General features: G+C 39.3%; 3 protein-coding genes across 3 annotated transcripts in view; 1 reads left to right on the top strand and 2 right to left on the bottom strand.

The window, feature by feature from the left end:
- Nucleotides 1–202: 202 nt before the first annotated feature.
- Nucleotides 203–5941, bottom strand: LOC109987181 (PRELI domain containing protein 3B). The gene is made up of 6 exons (XM_020638189.3): nucleotides 5791–5941; nucleotides 4378–4546; nucleotides 3104–3193; nucleotides 2879–2949; nucleotides 2649–2751; nucleotides 203–2540 (listed from the first exon to the last, which is right to left on the bottom strand). The coding sequence occupies exons 1-6, from the start codon at nucleotides 5820–5822 to the stop codon at nucleotides 2424–2426; spliced, it is 582 nt and encodes a 193-aa protein (XP_020493845.1). The 5' UTR covers nucleotides 5823–5941; the 3' UTR covers nucleotides 203–2423.
- Nucleotides 5942–6619: 678 nt separating this feature from the next.
- atp5f1e (ATP synthase F1 subunit epsilon) lies at nucleotides 6620–8167 on the top strand. The gene is made up of 3 exons (XM_020638186.3): nucleotides 6620–6666; nucleotides 7011–7137; nucleotides 7965–8167. Exons 1-2 carry the CDS (start codon nucleotides 6635–6637, stop codon nucleotides 7129–7131), a joined length of 153 nt encoding a protein of 50 aa, XP_020493842.1. The 5' UTR covers nucleotides 6620–6634; the 3' UTR covers nucleotides 7132–7137; nucleotides 7965–8167.
- Nucleotides 8168–8308: 141 nt separating this feature from the next.
- si:dkey-11f4.7 (piezo-type mechanosensitive ion channel component 2) overlaps nucleotides 8309–15594 on the bottom strand; it is a 34377-nt gene continuing 27091 nt past the window's right edge. The window contains exons 47-57 of the mRNA XM_065960945.1: nucleotides 14461–14608; nucleotides 14139–14353; nucleotides 13856–14014; nucleotides 13485–13632; nucleotides 13077–13265; nucleotides 12585–12677; nucleotides 12227–12396; nucleotides 11846–11962; nucleotides 11460–11539; nucleotides 9683–9893; nucleotides 8309–9217 (exon numbers count right to left, since the gene is read on the bottom strand). Of these exons, the coding sequence (XP_065817017.1) occupies nucleotides 8962–9217; nucleotides 9683–9893; nucleotides 11460–11539; nucleotides 11846–11962; nucleotides 12227–12396; nucleotides 12585–12677; nucleotides 13077–13265; nucleotides 13485–13632; nucleotides 13856–14014; nucleotides 14139–14353; nucleotides 14461–14608 (1786 nt within the window). The 3' untranslated portion in view covers nucleotides 8309–8961. The remainder of the gene's footprint in view (nucleotides 9218–9682; nucleotides 9894–11459; nucleotides 11540–11845; nucleotides 11963–12226; nucleotides 12397–12584; nucleotides 12678–13076; nucleotides 13266–13484; nucleotides 13633–13855; nucleotides 14015–14138; nucleotides 14354–14460; nucleotides 14609–15594) is intronic.

Here is a 15594-nt window from a genome sequence, read left to right as displayed (position 1 = left end):
GCAGCTGTGATGGAAGACACATTTCAGACCATGTCTGACAATAAAGTTCTATCAATCAACTTCAGCCTCTTAGTTGATGTTAGACTTGTGTAAATCAGTGTACTTGTGATGAAAGATACAACAGAAATCAATGTACTGTTTCCATGTGGATTTTTTCAGAGTTCAAGAAGAATTCAACACATTTTCAAACTTGACCACCAAATTCATGAAACAATGACATCCCTTTATTTGTGAAACATTTCAGTGTGCACTCTTTAGACTTTTTATTGTACATGTTCACATTCTTGGAATGTAACACCACCAAAATATAAATATAAGCCTATTTACAGCCACTGTTCCTCAAATGCTCCCAATAGAAAAACATCACACTTCATTCATTGGAGGAGACACCGACACGCTGACCAGTCAGTGAGGGCAGCAGATCAGACTTCAAAACAGAACGATCCTGAGCTATACACGATGCATGATGAGATTGAAAAACTGTTTGTTTTTTTAAAGGAAACTCAGCCGAACCAGGAGCGGGAGTGAAAGGCAGTTATACTGCAGTTACACTGACATCTGAGGAATTGAAAGCACATGTTGAGAGCAAAAATGTGGATCTCGGAAGCATTATGACACTGTGCTCCATTAGCACATATTGCAGCAAAGTTATAGTAGGATTTGAACCATACACATGTTGAATGTAAAGGTCAGAGCAGAGCGGTAGATATGAACATTTAGAGAAAGAAGAGAAGAAAAGAACATACAAGAGTAAAAATTATCGTCATCTTCTTTTCAATGTGGTCTTTGTGAAAGAAGAAAACAGGGAAACTAAACAAATGTAGCACCTGAGACCACAATGGCAGAAGCAGGAAAAATGAGAAATGAAAACAACAAAAGATAATAGCTTTAAAAATCAATCAATTTCACCTTTGACCTCTGCCCATGTTTGTCAGTGTGACTACACTCGCTATGGACAGCATGGATACAGAGTGGGTTTGTTCTTGATAAGAGATTCAAATACGTTGAGTATTACATCTGTACACTTATCTCAATTTCACATTTCATGTCTGCACACTCAGTGATTCTGAAACTAACCATGTAGAAGGTTTCTCTCACAACACCGGTGAGCGCTGACAAAAAATAAAAACACTTCTGTAAATGCCAACATGTTGCTTAGCGCTCAAACGAGTGTTTGTATCACTTCAACGACTTGCTTTAACTGTGTTTAATTTACTATCAATAAGTTAGACATTCAAGTATGAGCATTGGTATACCTTAACACTTTGCTATACAATACTTCACAAGACTGTGGTAGAAAACAGCAACAAGGAGGAGAGGGGAGAGGAAAAAGAGCAGAATGACCGTAAGAAGACCAGTCCAGCATGCTGACTTAAGAAGACAACCCTGCACCTGAATCAAAAGATACTGAAGTCAACTAAACAGGAGGAAAAAATGGCTGGGACACTTTTCAACAGAACTCCTTAGCTGGACTTTGTGGTCGTTTCAGAAATCAGTACCACTCCACTTAGAACATTTTTCAACATTTTTGAACCTGATGGCACAAGTGCTTTTGGGGTTGATACTGTTTGTGTTACATCAACTTGCATGTACCCTTCCATAAATTTGCTCTCCTGGCTGGTCACTCACATCTGGCTTTCACATGAGAGTTCTGCTACTTCTGAGCTACACAGGTCTTTACTACAATCAATCTGTTCAGACGACTTGCGCAATTCCATTAATGGCCCCAAAAAAATGTCAGGCAGTGGGAGAAAACAATACGTTTCTCTGGAGTATCAGCTTACTCTATATGTGACTTCACTGGATAATGGAAAAGGAAAGCAAGGAGCTTCAAAGTCACAGGACAAACAGCTGTTGTAGCATGTAGCTTACAGTTACTTTTACCGTTTGTTACAGCCTGGTGATGGTGATGTCAGCCGTCCAGTAAAGTTAGATTAGAGGGACTTGTTGAGTGACTTGGTTTCAGGGGTTACAAGTACTGAACGAGTTTAAAAAGATTTTGAAACAGTTAAAGAATATCAAAAGCGAAAGAAAAGGACAAGGAGGAAGAGATAAGTGATCAGATTATGTTGAGGCACAGTGTGATTTTTTAAAGAGCTTTAACGTCACTGGACTAAGTACTATGAGCTTCAAGTTCAGTCAAATTCAACCCTGTTTGTAGTTGGACTATCATCAGCTCAGCACTCCCCGTCACTGCCCACTTTGGCGAGCATCAAACTCGCTGTGCAGATGTCTGAGGAGGGATGAACACTAGGGGTTTTTTTTTGGTTTTTTTGTGTGATATTCACACAAAAACAACGAACATGGAGCTGAAGGTTGGGGCTGTGGTGATTAGGATGTGCTTGCAGGCGAGGTAATGAGAAATGTCTGAGAGGACCATAGGTTCATGAGGGTTAGAGCGAGCAGCAGGGGAAGGGCTGGGATCATTTGTCTGCGACGGCTGCTGCCATCGGAACACGTATACTGCTGCGGGCTGTTGCCGCCAACTCCTCAATTTCTGTGTTTAGTCGTCTGATGACCCACTCCATCGCCTCCCGACCCTGAGACACAGAACAAAAGCGTTACAACACATTTTGGCAGTGACAGGTGTATTGTCACCAGAACTGACGTTGTCCTGACTTATTGGCAGGTTTTCTGGGTGGACTCACCTTGCTAGCGTTGACAGAGATGGTCTTGGCCATGAGACTCTCGAGGTAGCTGCTTAGACTGACACCTTTCACACTGATTAAAGCCTCCTGGGTCAGCACCGTCCTGAACACAAACATACAAATGAATAATGCTTAGAATCTATTATTTAGTCTATCCAGTTTAAAACAAGCCCTCATAACGTTAAACAAATACAGGTTAACCTAAATGACAGAAAAGCTGAGTTCTTTACTTTTCAGGGTCCTGGGGGTGTGGCTTGTATGTCAACTTCTCATCCACAGATACAAGGTTAGTGAAGGAGATCTGATTGGAAAAAAAAATGAAGTCAGCATTAGGGGTTTTGAAATGCTAAATATATGTTGTTTTCATCCACTGAATACTGTCGTTGTCACTGATCACTTTAAAGCTGCAGCAGTTGTTACAGGAAGTTCAAACGATCTGTGTCAGCACAACCTACATTTGTAGATTTCAACTCAAAGGTCTTCTCTTTGGGGTCCACCACCGAATGTTCCTGAACATAAGTGCACGTTCTCGTTACCCCAATGATCTGCAGGAAGAGATTCACACATCAGGCTTTGATCAGTAAATCCAAACTGAGCCGACGTCATGCTCCTTTTAATCGACTGTATTCACACATCAGGTGGCTTTTGATTAAAAACAGGCTAAGCTAAACTTCAAAGCAGCTTGTTTATTTTTATCATTAACAGCACAAAACAGTTACAGAAAATCATGATTTACTACAACATATAAATATATTATGCTAAGCCCTGGCAATCTAAATACTAGATGAAGAAATTATGAAAAAATATTTATTTGTTAATTTTGACAGGGACAGTTTACAGCCGCTTAGCTATACAAGAGTTAGCTATGAGCTAATACATATCTGTAGTCCCTGGGCAGGAGACGGCCCATAGCTTGTATTTCTCCCTCTGTATCTTCAGTTCTGATTCATGTTCTGAATTTCTAGAGTTCGAGAAGTACAAGTCCAACGATAAAGTCTAATTTAAAAACAGTGGCAAACTGATATTATGGCTTCTTTACATGATAATTCCAGCCAATCCAAATGTTAATGTCAAATAATTTAGTGATGAGGAGGTGAAACCATGCCCACTTTCATGATGATCAAATATAGCCGACATATCATTATACAAAAAAACGACCTGTTAGAAGAGCAGCAATATATTTGTCTAATAATATTTAAGATCAGATCTGACACTTGTGTGACTTCCTGTACCGTAAAGGCTGCTTTTTGTTATTGTATGGTAAATGGACTTGAGTCTCTTTATTGCTTTTCTAGTCTTGTGACTACTCAAAGTCCCCTACTCGTTCACACACTGATGGCAGAGGCTGCTATGTAAAGTGTCCGTCAGTATTTACAAATCCTTCACAGTAAAACGACACAGACGAAGCAGCGGGAGTAATTTGGGGTTAAGTGTCTTCCCCGAGGACACATTGGACATGTAGCTGCTGGGGCTGAGGATCAAACCCCTGACCTTCTGGTTGAGAGACGATCGACTCTACCACTGAGGCACAGCCGCTGTGTTTATACGTGTTTGTTGTTTTTTGTGTGCTTGTAATCTCGCCGGCATTGACTATGACATTAAACCTTGATGTTTTGTAGAATAAATAAAGGTTTGAAATTAAATTAAATACATATAATCACTTATGTCTATAACAAGCCTAACTTTAAGGGCCCTGCAGCGTAAGTGCTTCACCCGGCATGGAACTTACAGACTTGGCCATAGCGGGGAGCCCCCACTCTGTGCTGAGTAGTCTGGTGCTGTGTAACCGCCCCTGTGTGTCAACGCTTCTGTCCAGAACATCCACACCAAACACACCGGGGTTCATTGGGTTGGGGTATTTCTGCATCGCTGCATTGGTCACCGTCTCCCATGGATGGCTGTTAAAAACAACAGTAAGGTTAGTTAAACTTCTGTCAGGGGGCTCCAGGTGAAAACAGCCATTAGCAAACATTCACATAAATACGATGAGAAAGTGATTTTAATACTTAAAATAAAAGATGAGTTTTGTGACAAGATAAAACAAAACCAATAAAGGTCAAATAATAATTCACTGATTGTGTCCTTGCAGTTTTTATTCTTACGGTATGTAGGCTTTGTATGCAAGGTCAAACCAATAAGAAAAAGGATTGACACACAGCAGCAGTAAAAATAGTTTAAAGGCAATAAACTATTATTTGGGTGGTAATAGTTTGTTATATCCTTGTAAAAGCAGTATATCTTAGTCGGCATCAAATGTGTCATCTCATATGTTGTTTGACAGATTTTATTTTAAATTAAAGAATACATTGTTATACATTGCTATACATTGTTACATTTTTTTTTACTAAACAATTCTTAGTTTAAATGTAAGCCTGTCAAAATAAAACATGTTTGTAGACTCAAAATGGAGGAATAACCAAAATCTGCCTGGACTGTTACTGAGAGGAGGAGGAGGAAACAAACAATCACCCTCATCATGGATTTATCTAGAAACTTCTGGCCATGGACACAATGTACCCGTGTTTGACACTTACACGCTTCAAGCGGGCACAGATGACTTAGAAATAGAGGAAAAACAAATAGCTTCACTGTGATGTCTTTAACGTCCAACAGTCAGACAGGCTGTTACATAATGTTACATAGGGTTTATATTTATATTTGTTTTAAGACAAGTAACAGCACATTCATTCTTACAGCTCATATTAAATAGTGAGTAAGCTGTTACAAGTGCTGTAACAAGGTAAAATAGAAATTGACACACGAGAAAATGCAAAAGTGTTACGGCATCCAAACGCTAAGTTTAGCCCATAAGCTAACAAGCTAACAAGCTAACCTTTGAGTTACCTCGGCTAACTTGAGCAGTTTACTGCTAATACACAAAGAACGGCAAATTTAATAAGACAATCTGTGTGAAAAAATAACACAATCGCGATATGAGTTAACACCTAATAAGACTAACTACATAGGCTAAGGTTGGAAAATATAGCCGTAGGCTGTAAAGTTACCTAACTTAAAGGCAACCTTCACATAGCGGCTAGCAGGAGGCTAGCAGCTGTGCCGAGTACAGAATGGTAACTGTACCATTGGAAACCTGTGACTACAGGTATATTTATTCAAAACATCACGACAGATATATACTCACTTAAAAATGTGCTCTGACGCCCAGATCTTCATTTTATTAGGCTTTTCTGTCAGTGCTCGGGAGCCGGCGACTTCTGACAGCGTGACCGACGTGAGGAAGGAGGGAGGGAGCAGTCACCGGAGGGACCAGGAGGGATACCCAAACAGTGAGACCCCCCCCCTGGTGGCAGAAACATATAGTCGATGATTTCTACCATAGACTGTACGATTTCTACTCACAGATCTTACAAGTCTTAAGATCAATCTTATCCAGCACAACAAATGTTAGTTATTTATAGTTTTCCCATTTTAAACCTACAATAGTGAATTTCGTTTAGGCCAAGTGATGTTTTCGTTGTTAATGAGGAAATTCTTGTAAGCACATTAACGTTACTCTTTACTTTAAAATTTTTAATTAATTTAGCTGCTAATGATTAGTTTTGCATATAAGCAATAGTTGATGAACCACCATCGAAATGTGGATACGGTTAAATGTTACAGTCAGTTTTTTTTACATGTCAAAGTTTAAACAGTTAGTTAGCCTCTCTGTCATCGAGATTAAACAGTTAGGGATGTTCAGGAGGGTAATGTCAGAGATCATCATGATCAAGCACCGTTTTCTTGTCAAGGGGAAAGACCATAAACTCCTATAATTAAAATAAAGTCCAAAGACCGACGTATTTCACATGATGTCACCCATAGGATGTCACCATAGATGTCACCATATGCAAATTTGACTTGGTCTATGCCCATTTATTCCGGAGGAGGGCAGTAAAGATGTGAGTATGTGTGTATCCCGTAAATAAACTACAGAAGAAGAAGAGGAAGCACAACCCATCTGTCCTTGAAGCCACAAAGCAGACAAGATGGTCGCATACTGGAGACAGGCAGGCTTAAGGTAAATGATTTAAACATGTATATTTAAAATGCTTGTTTTGTTGTCAGCGTGATATGTCACTTTTAATAAAGATTCTTATTCAAAACATAATACTTTAGCCTTATCCTGTCTCATATCATATTTAACCTATCACTCAGCGAGATGCTTAGCTTTCATTAGCATTACTACCATTTTTTTAAACGTTCAGCCCTAACGTTAGCTAACAGTAATAGTTACTCTTTGTAAATGCATCAGACGTGTTACTTGTTCTTAAACCAGCAAGTGTTCTTTCTCATACAGACATATTAGTGTCAACCTAGCTTGTCCTTTAGCATGCGGCTAACAAGTGTGTCTCCTATCTGCAGCTACATCCGCTTCTCATCTATCTGCGCAAGCGCGGTGCGAGCTGCAATGAAACCGCAGGTCAGAGCCGAGGCTGTGAAGGCCGCAGAAGCCAACGTCAAAGTCCTCAAACCGAAAAAATAGCTGCATGTAAGTTAACCAAATATCATGTGTTGTGAAGTCAAGAGAAAGACTCTTCATCATGTACGCATAGAACAGACTTTGACAGTCTGTGCAGTGGGGGGGGGGGGTGACATTGAGTGTTGTCAATGTGGAGGGTGTCATTTATTCAGCAACAGTATTGTGAAATGTTACCTCACAATTACGATTTCCCTGTATGTTAAAATAAAATACATTAGACTTAGTATAAGGCAACATGTAGTACAGTATCAAAAGTGTACTTACAATGCTGCATTGCTCTACCCACAGGGCCATTATACTGCATTTGTTAAGAGTTATCGTGAATCTTCTGAAGCTATGGCTAATTTATCACACACCGTTTCATATACAAAAGTTATCCATCATAACGTGGTGATGTGCATTAGATGTTGGTGATGGTAATATATTTATTTAGAATATTAAGTGGATTGTAAAGTTTTGTTTTAAGCCTCTAAACACTCATTGAGCAGTCATTGGTGCGTACTAGTCACCTCCCCCTGCTCTTTAGAGACAAGGGCAATCATTCAATATTTTTATTAAAAGTGAAAAATAACAGTCTTCTCCCTAGATTGTCTAAGTCAATAACTCTAAACAAAGTGCACCAGCTGCCTGAAGTTTCTTTTTGGGATGATTACAACACAGACAGAGGTCGTGTGGAAGTTGTACGGCTAGAAACCAATTTTTCCATCCCTATACTTTCTTCATAAACCCACCATAAAAACAGTCCCTTGTGTTAAATATCATTTGTTACTGATAGGGAAGCTTTCATACAGTTATATATTATTCAGTAATATTTCTGTCTTGTTTGTTTTTTCCAGGATTTGAGATCGTGATGTAGATAATGTTTCCCTGAGTTGTGAGGTCCTGTCACTCTCCTGTCCTGCTAACCATGGAGAAGAAAACAAGATGGATAACATCAATATAATATGTTAAAGTCTGGGGGGACCTCAATGATGAAATTGCTGTTTTCCCCCTTAAATTTGTAAAGAAAATTGTATTAAAGATGAATATCGGAAATACATTTTGTTGCCTTGTGTTCTTACCTTGATGGTGAATATAATATTTTCAGCTATGCAAAATAAGTCATTTAAACCTTGTCTGGAACAATTTTTATTTTGGTATAAATAAATCAGTCCATTAGTCTACATAGTCATTTACAGAAACATAATATTTACAGATGCATTGATCCATCAGAATATCATTAGTTGAAATGTCATTATTCCTGTTAGAATCAGGGAGTAGGACTCTCTATGAAAAACTGAATATAAAATAATAAAGCATGCACTGATCGGTGGGCTGAACATGAAATGAATAAGCAAATAACTGGCTGTGACGCTATCCAAGAAGCTAAAGTTAATTGTTGTGTTTTACTGCCTTCCAGATCACTGTAACATTCATATTCACATAGTTTGCCTGTAAGTAGTCCTTCCCTGAACAAGTTGAATCTCTAATCAGACCCAGATTTATTTTCTTAGAATGAAAACCCCATTGATCTATCTTTGCACTGATCTGCTGTAGATGTGAAAACGTTTTCTATGGTCAAGGTCAGAGATCAAAACATGGCAGGGTAAGAGAGGGGGATCTTGCTCAGTGGCACCTCTGTAGAGCTCTTAATCAAAAATGGATCATGAATTACAAGTTCTCCCTGCTGCACCTTCTGCCACAAAGATCTTTTTTAACTTCACTCGAGTTGCAATAAAACTCCTACTTAGTGAAAAGACATTTTATCTGCTTATATCTATCCAATCTTTGTGAAGAGAGTTCAATGCGAATCACGGTGAGTATCCTGTTATGTGGGATATCCATCAAACCCCTTCAACTGTCCTTCTTCTCTCTGGTCATCTTGATCATGGTCTCTGGGGATCGGTACAGGAAGATGAGTTTCTCAAACAGCGTCTCCTCAAGCTCCATCTCTCCTGTTTCCCGAACAACGAAAATGTCTGTGCAGAGTTTGAGAACCCGGTCCACACACGGCAGCTCCTCAAACATGATGGACCTGGAGATCCCATTGAAGAACTCCCGGACAAACTTTCCAATGACCAGCACCACTGACATGTACAGACCAACGATTCTGCAGCAAAGAGAACAGGCAGAGAATATATCAGCATGTCTTCAGTGGAAAAAAAAGAGGTATTTGAAAAATTGTTAAAGGGAATTTAGTGAGAAATTACAAGAGAGAGAGCGCTCGAGTCAGAACAGTATTTCACACACAAAACAGCTGAATTCAGCTGTCTCATATGAAAAAATCCTCAACAGGTTAGAAGTGCATCTTCCTTCCCTAATAGGTAATATTGGGTGAGAGATGCTGTGTTTGTTAGTTTGAAATCTAACCTCCAGTTCCTGCAAACTATTTGGCTGAGAAACAGCAGGCAAAGTACCTTCAAAGGTCAGTAAAAATATAGCAGCCTAAATGTTTAAAGTCGCTTTGAAAGTAAAAAAAGAAAGTGAGGCTTGGTTGAAAGGAAAGAACCAGACAAGACCAAAATAATAGGAATATTTTTCTTACACAATCAAGGTCAAATTACATGATACGTACCCGTGTCCAGCTAGGAATCCCAGACTTGAAGGGCTGACTTTATCACTGAATATGATTATCTCAATTTCTCCACATTTGTGACCTGAGGCAACAACCGGAGAGCACTCCTCCACCACCCACCACTGGTCGTCCTCTTTCTCTGAAGTCCCAGGGACTGGTTGAAGTTTTACAGACATGGGCCTGAAGAATGCCAGCGGCTGGACTGAAGGATCTTGGGGAGGACAAAGAAGATCAAGGATAAATCACTCTGATCAGCTGATGGCTTGTCCACAGAAAAGGCCTGATTATGCCCAAAGAAAACAGATGAGGTCAGAAAGACTTTTTGGGATTTAATTACTTAAAAATCACCTACAAATGACATTCTATTGTATGAAAAATACCTCATAGCCAAGATACATTTCTTTGAATATTAGTACAATGCAGATATAAGCTGTAAAAGAACTAGAAGTACAGAATAGCAGTTGTCAGTCATGTCAACCAGTTAAGTGGAAGTTTGCCTTGGTAAGTATTTCACATCTATCCATCAATCATCTATACCGCTTCTCCTTTTCAGGGTCGTGGGGACTGGATCCAATTCCAGCTGTCATTGGGTGAGAGGTGGGGCACACCCTGGACTGCTTGCCAGTCAACCACAAGGCCAAGTATTCAATACAATTCAAAAATGCTTTATTTGTCCCTGGGGGTCAATTCAAAGGCACACAGAGCACTAGTATTTCACAGGGAATGTCAAATTAACACATATTTAATAATAATAATAATACTTTTTATTAGTAACCTAAATCTAAAAGTGCTACAGAGTCAAGAAAACAATATCAAGAAAACAAAAGCAAGAAAGGACATGAGTATAAAAGACAAGTATGAGCGGGCACAAGAATGAAGAAACATGAGTATAATGGGGTGCTGCTGAATACAGCCTCTCTCTTTGTGTCCCTCTACAGAGCATGTGATTGTAAGTAGACAGTGACCTTTAACCTTTGACCATCAATATTTAAAGGCTTTCTTTTTTTTTTTTTTTTAAGATTTATTTTGGGCTTTTTCATGCCTTCAATGCAGAGATAGGACAGTGGATAGAGTTGGAAACCAAGGAGAGAGAGTGGGGAATGACATGCGGAAAGAGGCCATGGGTGGAAGTGAACCTGGGTCTACTGCTTGAGATGAGAGTCTCAACACATGTGAAGCGTGCCCTAACCACTGCACCACCAGCGCGCCCCAATATTTAAAGGCTTTCTATGTGATTTTTCACACTTAAATGTAATAGAAATCAAGTATATCCTCTGAAAATAACTCTGTGAGTCATGACTGTCTGTGATGTTTTCAGAGTTTTCAGAGTTCTATCTTCAGTTTGTTTACATCGCCCGGACGGCCGGCTGACTCCTCCCCTCGCGTGTAAAGGTTGTTTAATTGAGGAACTAGAGAAAAGAAGAATAACATACTGTACTCACTGCTTAACTGTGTTTCTAGATCACACTCATTTCAGGTAAATTTACATGCAGTGTGAAGATACGAGCATAATAAAGATAGCTAGCATTAGCACGCTAACACAACAATGCAGCGCAAGTTGTTTTGGTTTTATGCTGGTGCTCAAGGGCGACATCAAAAAAATCACATATAAAGCCTTTATATTTCACCCACGAGTCCAATTAAAGGTGTTGCCATATTTAAATATTAATGTAGTCCTTTAATATTGCATTCACAATGATGGGACTGACGGGTGGATGGACAACTTTAATCCACACAGATCTGTGTTACGTTCAATATACAATAAACTGTGACTTACCGACAGTCATCCTGGTTGCCATCTTAGACACTGTTCCTTTGGGACCCCTGATGTATTTTGGCAGCAGAGAATGAATGATCCTATAGGACAGAATCACACACCTTTAGTCTAAGTCTGATGGAAATGACTCCGATGTCAAAATACTTGCAGAGTTGCACAAGAATGCCTGGGTGGTGTGAGTGTTGAGAAATAGTTGATAAGAAGCAGCATGTTAGCTCAGATAGTCTGTCTTTAATTAAAGATTTTAAGGTATCAATTTATTTTAGCATACGCCTTCATTTAACATCTCAAGTAACCGAGCCAACTGATTTTCAGACGCTGGAAAAGACCATCAGTAAAAGTGTAACACAGGAAAAACCTGATTGAGTTTGTTGAATGACACTCACACAGGTTTGCTGCTGTTGCCTTTGAGCATATGGACTATTCCATCCTTTAAGGCCTTGTCCTCAAACTTCACAGTGTGTTCTCCCACACTCTCTGCATTCATTGATATGGACGCATTCCTGACATGGACACGAGAGGAGCGTACATTTTGTTCAGTGTTTAGGTAAAAAAAAAAAAAGAGTGGCTTTATGAGTATGCTTAAAAAGTTCTGAAAAACATACATAACATATATACACACACATATACGATAATCAGTAAAGAAGTGTAATACAAAGCAGAATAACAGGTATAAGAACACACAGCACAGGAATCATAAAAGTGTATCAACATGAATCTGCACTTGTGCTTCTACATTATAAAATACAAAACACTCAAACGCTGACCTGAGCAAGATCCAGCGTAAGGTTATGTATATATGGGAGGAGTTGTTGAGCTCCTGTATCATGGCCTCTCGACTGGCCGGGCTGATGCTCCACAGCAGACTGGCATCACTCTTGATCTTAGCGGTAACAATGTCGTCTGCCACATAGTTCATTATGAACTGCATAGCAGACTGGGAGAGAGAGATAGATACAGTGCATGGATTTCTGGAATTACTTCAATAAATATTTCCACAAATGAAGTCGTCTATACAGTCGCAATCCTACTAGAATGATTGTGTTTTTTTGTTGCTGGATGGTTCTGTATGTGATCTCGGTTTGGATTTTACAGTTTAAATGAATAAAGTGTAGTGCCTCTTACCTTGTGGGTTGCATATTTGTTGGTGAGTTTGTTGAAATCCTTTTCTAAATAAGGGACTAAGTTGTGCTCCTGGGCGCTCATTGTGAATAGAGGCTGTGAAAATACAACCAGACACATTCATTAGTAAAAAAAAAAAACCCAACATGCACAACCTCATCTGTCATCATCATCATCGTGTGAAAATTGCTAACCAAAATGCATTATCGTCAGCCTCAGCTGTTCCTTGTAGTCAGTGTTAATAGCAAATTCTAGCATGCTAACAGGCTACACTTTTGACTGTCTCCATTAAAAATGTGTTTTTGTCATTAATAGTGTTAGCATCTTGATATCAGCAGTCAAGCACAGCTGCTGTTAAGAAAAGCCTCCAAGAAGTGCTCGTCTGACAAAACGGTTGATCTTATTCCATTAGAGGCTACATATGAATTCTTCAAACAAAAAACCTTCTTCCAATTTTCAAAGCAAGAATCTTTTACTTATCCGCTCCTCCCTGACCTCATATCCTGCGATGCTGAGCTGAATGGAGACGTCTACCGGCTGATTGGTCACTCCAGCTGCTGACTGTACCAGTGACATGAAAAGAAGTGGAAACCAGATGATGCTGATCAGGGCAAAGATGATGAATCCTCCCATCCCATATTTCACCACCTTCTTCTTCTTCTGTCCTGGAGTATGGGGGTATTTCTGGAGGGGGGAAAAATAATATGTTAACTACTTTTGTTTTTTCAGCTAATGAAAAATCCAAAAAAAGTTCAAGATTCCTTACAGTAAAGGCAATATGAGGGAGAGGATTGTGTATTTTCTGGACAGTTCATATAATCTAAACCTAACTTTGCGTGTGTGTGACTCAACAGTGCTGATCCTATGCAGTAAGAATATCATGAAGTACATGCTCTCAATTACTTCTTCAGACGTCCTCCAGCACTTAAGGATAAATATGTTTGCATAGATGTCTTCAACACAAATCCAACTGGAGAGAGATAGAGTAGTGTCAGTCCAAACCCAATCCATCACCGCCCTCAACTCTGTCAGGAAGGGAACCATACGAAACCTGAAGGGAAGACGAGACGGAAATGATGAAGATTGAAGTATTTGGAGAATTCTATAATTCATTTTGTATCTTAAATAATTTATACATATATAGTCAAATAAGGACTACAAATCATTTTCTCTTTTAATACTCTTATCATGATTGTTTAGTGTTTAAAAAGTCATTGTATAATGCAGTTACAATCGCTCCACCATGTCAGTGGCCCCAGTAACAGTTCTCTTACCCTTGGAAGAGGAAAAGGTTCAGGTAGTTGTAGTTCTTGGTGAGGAAGTTGCCCAGGATGCGGTTTGGGTACCCACATTTGATTTGATAGGCAGACAGGCCGAAGTAGATACACTTTACAAAGTACCAGAGCTGAGCAATAGGGTTGCTGTTGAACCTCCTGTGAAGCAAAAAAAGAAGATATGATGGAGGCTTGACATACTGTATTCACAAATATATAATTTTCATAAGATCAGTAAGTGTGGGTTTAGTTTCCAAAGTTAACAAAAAATACAGTTATTGACCTCTCTGTGACCCCGGGGAGGATGAAGAACATCCAGAAGTGTATGCCAAACACCAACACCACCTGGAAAACACACTTTCCCAACAGAGACTTCTTCAGATAGAGGGCCCGATCCACTATCATGGTGCCAAACTGCATGAGCAGCATGACCAGGAAGGCCTCTGGAACCTGGTCCTCTGACAGAGACTCTGTGATGTCAGCTACTGCAGAGTATTTCTACATAGAGGCACAAGAAGAACCAAATAGTGACATACTGCTCTTAAAATACTTTTGGGATACGTTGGGATACTCTTGGTTGGATGAGAGGAAAGGTCGACTCCTACCCCAAAAGCCCAGTATCCATATATGGTGACAATGAAGTTGACTACATCAATGAGAAACATGAGGGCGTAGACGTCACACACAGGACTGTAGTCTGGGTGGATGATGTCGTAGAAAAACTGCCTTATGGGTAGGTAGATGTGAAGGGCACTAAAAAAAAGGTAATGTAGTAATACAAAATTACAATCACTCCTTTATACTTAGCAGGTAGACAACATGTACATTTAAATAAGACAACACTATGGTTCCCTGAAACTCAATACCAACTTTTGATCATGCTGAGCAAAATCACATAAATTTGCAGACTTAATTAAATATAATTCTAAATCAATACTGATAAATGCTTTGATAACTTCTTTGCACATTAGCTTTGTTAACCTACCTAATTACCTACCCCTCAACTTCAGAAGGTCAACACTTCTCTATTTTATATTCAGGTCTAATTACAGATTTTTTTCCTCAACTGTTTTTAGGTTCTTGTTTAAATTACACATATATTTTTATCCCTGCACGGGTTATGTACATTTCTTGTATAAGTCTATTTTTAATTGCACAGTTTAAGTTTGATTCATCTAGGAGTATAAGATTTATTTTGGGGCTTTTCGTGCCTTTAATGCAGAGATAGGACAGTGGATAGAGTTGGAAACCAGGGAGAGAGAGCGGGGAATGACATGCGGAAAGAGGTCACGGGTGGAAGTGAACCTGGGCCTACCACTTGAGACGAGAGTCTCAATACATGGGACGCGCGCCCTAACCACTGCACCACAAGCGCGCCCCATCTAGGGGTATTCTTTAAATCTTTTTTGGGGGTTAATATATATGTATGGGAGGGGGGCATCGGTTTTGTGGTTAATTTGTAAGAAATGTTTCATGTCATGTATGTCTTTGTAACCTGCTACTGGATGTTTTGAATTTCCCTCTGGATCAATAAAGTATCTATCTATCTATCTATCTATCTATCTATCTCTCTCTCTATCTATCTATCTATCTATCTATTTATCTATTTATCTATCTATCTATTTATCTATCTATCTATCTATCTATCTTTATATCAAAAAGTAAGTACAATCCCTCTAAAGGAGACTATATTTTCTCTTTTTTTCCCCAAACAAATTTTCATGGTTAGGGGGCCCAGG

Source organism: Labrus bergylta, chromosome 12 (genome assembly GCF_963930695.1).
Source record: "Labrus bergylta chromosome 12, fLabBer1.1, whole genome shotgun sequence".
NCBI lineage: Eukaryota > Metazoa > Chordata > Actinopteri > Labriformes > Labridae > Labrus > Labrus bergylta.
The sequence above is the reverse complement of the archived record's forward strand: the minus strand, read 5'-3'. Positions and strand labels throughout refer to the sequence as shown.